We start from the raw sequence: 4,360 nt of genomic DNA, 5'->3' as shown, positions 1-4,360 counted from the left end.
TTTTTATTTCTTTTTCTTGTCTCTTGTGCTCTTTGGGGCTGGTCTGAGTTTAGTGCTTGGAAATGCAATTATATAGATCTCAATTCTTTTGAGAGACAATAATCTTGTACACAGAACAAAATAAACTTAACTTTCCAATATTAGGGCAGTTTGACATCCAGGCTTGAGGACCTGGTAGTGGTTGGTGCCTGGCCAATCTCAGAACACAGAGTTTGTCTGATTTAGGTGAAATTTCATTCACTGGAGACAAAGCAAAATTGCCTTTTATTTGCTCAGCACTAAAAATCCATCTGAACCTGATTGCCAAGTATTGCTGCTGAGTGATGGGATAAACCCCTGCAATGGCACTATGAAAGGAGAGACTGGGAGAGAAATATTAAAAAATGGCATTTCCAACCATTTGCAGGCCCTGTTCTGCTGTTGGCTTGGTGCTGTCAAAGGGGCTGATTTTGATGGTTTTAGAGGCACTAACCTGGGCAGTGAAATGCACCTGAGGCAGCAGTTGCATCTCTGGTCTCTGCAAGCACTTTCATCTTCCTTCTCGCTCCTCAGCACCAAAATCCAGCAAGGATTGAGTCTGAGTGAGTCTGAGTGAATGTGAGGCTTTGGGAAGGTCCAATAGTGACAGATTTTGGTGAGATTTGAGTCAGGAAATGGAAGCAGCAGGAGAAGGTACTGTAATCTTCATATTTGTGCTCTCCTGCATGCTGATGCAGTCTGAAGGAGGCAGGGATTCCATAAAGCATCTTCTCTATTTCCTGTGGGAGAAAAACAAGTGAGAAATTTAGTTTCTTAGAGTTTCAGGCATGTGCTGAACCCCACAGCCAGGCTCTGCCTCTCTTTACTCTGGCTGGTGCTTCCAAGCTGTCCTCTGTGATTTTTATTTGCAAACCACCTCTCTGACCAGCTTCCACTCTGCTTTAAAAATTCAGCACCACACTGGTGGCTGAACAGGTCCCAGAGCTGGGCAGAAGGGTTTGAGATGCAATTTGCATCACAGAGTTGCTACAGCATGGAAAATGTCGCATCCCTCCTGTGCCCAGAGCTGCTAATCTTGTTCTGAACATTGAAAACCTCTTCAGCTTCTCTCATTATACCTAAATTTGATTACTGCTTTGATTTCACACCTCTTTCATGCAGGCTTTTCCTCTCTCCTTGGTTGGAATTGTCAGGCCTGAGAAATTTTGTCAAGCCTTGGGACAGTTCCCCCCTCCTATCCCTGCTCCTAATGCTGCTTTTAATTATCTTGGGAACCTGAGCATGAGGAAAGTGGGGGGGCTTTAGTGAGATGAAAAGAAAGGCACAGAGGATGAAGTGTAAATGCAGAGTCTGAGTTACCACAGTCTGCATTGTTCTGGGGATTTGGGTCATGCAAACTGGTGTTTATCTCTGTGAGTGGCTGATTCCTTCTGTGTAACTTCTGAAATTCCTGTGCACCTACACTGGAGCCACACAAAGTCTCCATGCAGCTGTGTGGGACCCAGTGGGAATCATTTATTTGCTGCTTTTGATGAAAAGTTGTGACATGAGCCTCAGTGTCAGGGAGGTGACACGTTAATGCTGCTGCTGTCAGACAGTGCCCACACACCATGTCTGGAGACAGCTCAGGAGAAGATGAAGAAAAACCAGGATTGAACCCCGTGTGCTACTGAACTCTATCAGAAACTGCTTGGAGTGAAGTCTGTGAAGTGACTGGATAAAAAGGACAGCTCTGAGGAGTATGTGGTACATCAGTAATGTCCTAGTAATGACCTTTGCACAGAGATGAAAAAGTATCAGTTTGCATGGCCTGAATGTCTGGGTCTGGAAATTCTGTGTGTTGCACGAGCTGTGCTGAGCTCATCTCAAATATCATCTCTGCACCTTAGCAAGGAACAGCATTAGAGTTCTGAACAGATTAATAAAAATCAGTCATAACCCATAAGCAAACCTCAGCAATACACATCAGTGGTAGGTGAGGAGAACAAAAGCTTTCATTACTGTTCTTGGAGAATGAATTCAGCAATAAAAAATCCTCTCTCTTGGCATTAAATACTTCAGTTTCAGCTCTGCCCCAGACTATCAGTGTCAAGTATTTCTCTGTGATTGGGGGTAGGTTCTCCTCCTGTAGCTCTCTGCAGGTTGGTGCTAATTAAAGATGTTCTGCAGGTTCAGATGTTTTGGTGCCTGAGCAGGGAGTGCAGAACAGGGATTACAAGCACTGACATTTGCTGTGCTAGAAAGTCCAAGGGACAAATCTGCGCCAGTTAATGTCACACCTTTAACTAGGAGGATCGAGTGCTGTTGTGCTTGTACCAGTCTGGTGGCAGAGGGGGTTTCCAAAGGAAATCTTGGTCCATGTGGGGCTGAGGATCTCTCCAGGCTGGCTCCAGCCCCTGGGGGTGCCCAGAACATGGGTTGCCAGCCCAGTGCATCCTCGTTAGCCCTGGGGCCACCCAGGAAAGAGCCATGGATGAGGCTCTGTGGGACCAGGCTGGCCCAGCCCTGCTCCTACACGGGATCCCATGGGACAGAGCCCACTGGGGTTTGCCCCTACAGACACAAAGTGTGTCCAGAGAAACTGCAAGGAGAGGGTGATCTCTGCCAGTGGGACCCCTCTGTGCCCTGGGACCCTGGAGCAAGTGGAAACCACAAGTTTGCAAATACTGCCTGTGTCTGAAACAAATATAAAGACAACTGGGGTGTGAAAAAGTAAAAAGATTGTTTATCTATAGAAGAACAGCAACAATAATGAACTACAGAACTTATTTACATTGGAAGAATATTTGTAACAACGATCTGTAGAACATATTTACAGAAGAACCTATCTAAAAAATATATGAAATATAGTCCTAAAACCTATATCCTGAAGACAACAACGAACTCTAAAACGTATGTATAAAAAGGTGACATCTCTGTCCGGGATCTCTGCCAGTCCTGGAGGAAAAGCAAGCAGCATGGTCACTGCAGTCGGGCACAGACTGTTCCATGTTCCACGTTCCCTGTGCCCCCAGGCTGGCACACGCTGGCACAGTGGGACTCTGCTGCAGGGCTGGGGCTGGGGGTCGGGCCCCAGGCACTGGATGGGGCTTGTGTGGCCCAAAGGAAGCGCAGGGCAGGTTGGGGATGGCCACCAGAATCCAGTGCATGGGGCACTGTGTCCCTGAGCAGGGACCACCCAGCCCAGCCCCGGCTCTGCCTGTGGGGGGCACATGCTTGTTCTGCTGCTGGCGTTGCTCTTCATCCCAAGACCATGGCTTCCTCCTCATCTTTTTCATCAATGTCCATGTCCTCGATGTACTCTTCCATTTCCACCTCCATCTCTTCCTCTTCCTCCTCCTTCACATCCACCTGCATTTCTTCCTCCATCTTCTCCTCCATACTCACACCCACTTCCATCACTTCCTTCATCTTCTCCTTCACATCCACCTCCATCTCTTCTTCTCCAGTCTTCCCTCTCTTCACTTTCATGTTCTTCTTTGCATGAATCTGTTTGTCCACCTTCATCTCTTCCTCTCTGTCTGTGACAGCCTGCAGAGATATCAAAACCTCAGAGTGGGGTGCCTTTCCCACACCATCCCCACAGACTCCAGCCCACCCAGGCAGCTGGGGGGTGTCCCTGTCCGTGGAATGGCACCATACCTTCTTTGGGACAGATGCAGGCATCCTGCAGGAATGGGGGGCTAAATCCAGCCAGCAGAGAGCTCTCAGGACCGACAGGGGTATCAGGGAGCGAGTGGCAAGCGAGGCGACAGGAGCGGCTCTGGAGCACGGCGCAGGCTGGGCTGACTCGAGGGCCAGCGCTTTGCTGAGCGCTTTGCTGGGTGCTGGGAGCTCAGCTGCAACGGTGACTCTGATGTCACAGTGACCAGGGTTCCATCTGGTGTGGACGGTGGTGACTGTAGAATGTTGGAACCCTGAATGTTGGGCTTGCAAGGGAGCCTGAAGATCATCTTGTTCCAACCTGAGCATGCTGCTCAGAGCCCTGCTCCCACCTGGCCTGGGATGTTCCCAAGGATGGGGCATCCACAGCCTCCATGCACAGCCTGGGCCAGTGCCTCAGCACCCTCAAGGTGAAAGGGCAGCTTACATCAACCTCCTGCAGCTGAAATCCTTCTCCTCTCACCACAGGCCGTGTTGAACTCTCTGTCCCCATCTTTCCTATGGGACCCTGCAAGTCCTGCACAGCTGCAGTGAAACCTCCCAGCACCTTCTCTTTCCAGGCTGAGCATCCCCAGCCCCACGTGGACAGCAGTCAGTCAGATCAGGGGGAGCCAGGCTGAAGGGTAGCAAAGAGCATCAGGAACTGAGAGATGGAAGCTTTAGACAAAATCAATAACAGTGGAGGGGAAGATGGGGATACACTGGCTCCGTTCTAACT

General features: G+C 49.3%; 1 protein-coding gene across 2 annotated transcripts; it reads right to left on the bottom strand.

The window, feature by feature from the left end:
- Nucleotides 1-234: 234 nt before the first annotated feature.
- On the bottom strand, nt 235-3,828 carry LOC130261381 (glutamic acid-rich protein-like). Of its 2 annotated transcripts, XM_056507526.1 has the most exons (3): nt 3,622-3,802; nt 3,367-3,510; nt 235-758 (listed from the first exon to the last, which is right to left on the bottom strand). In XM_056507526.1, the coding sequence occupies exons 1-3, from the start codon at nt 3,643-3,645 to the stop codon at nt 549-551; spliced, it is 378 nt and encodes a 125-aa protein (XP_056363501.1). In that variant the 5' UTR covers nt 3,646-3,802; the 3' UTR covers nt 235-548. The 2 variants fall into 2 exon arrangements, with proteins under 2 accessions (XP_056363501.1, XP_056363502.1); XM_056507527.1 differs by lacking the exon at nt 235-758 and having other exon boundaries at nt 2,684-3,510; nt 3,622-3,828.
- Nucleotides 3,829-4,360: the final 532 nt, after the last annotated feature.

Source organism: Oenanthe melanoleuca, chromosome 20, assembly GCF_029582105.1.
Source record: "Oenanthe melanoleuca isolate GR-GAL-2019-014 chromosome 20, OMel1.0, whole genome shotgun sequence".
NCBI classification, from domain to species: domain Eukaryota; kingdom Metazoa; phylum Chordata; class Aves; order Passeriformes; family Muscicapidae; genus Oenanthe; species Oenanthe melanoleuca.
Note: the sequence above shows the minus strand (reverse complement) of the source record. Positions and strands in the feature narration are given on the sequence as shown.

What these genes read in the sequence shown, in the direction of transcription:
- LOC130261381 (XM_056507526.1), bottom strand. Translation starts at nt 3,645, where the DNA reads ATGCCTGCATCTGTCCCAAAGAAG. An exon ending in CTGCATCTGTCCCAAAGAAG is followed by an intron (nt 3,511 to 3,621) that starts GTATGGTGCCAT and finishes ATATCTCTGCAG; the next exon opens with GCTGTCACAGACAGAGAGGA. An exon ending in AGGAAGTGATGGAAGTGGGT is followed by an intron (nt 759 to 3,366) that starts GTGAGTATGGAG and finishes TTTCTCCCACAG; the next exon opens with GAAATAGAGAAGATGCTTTA.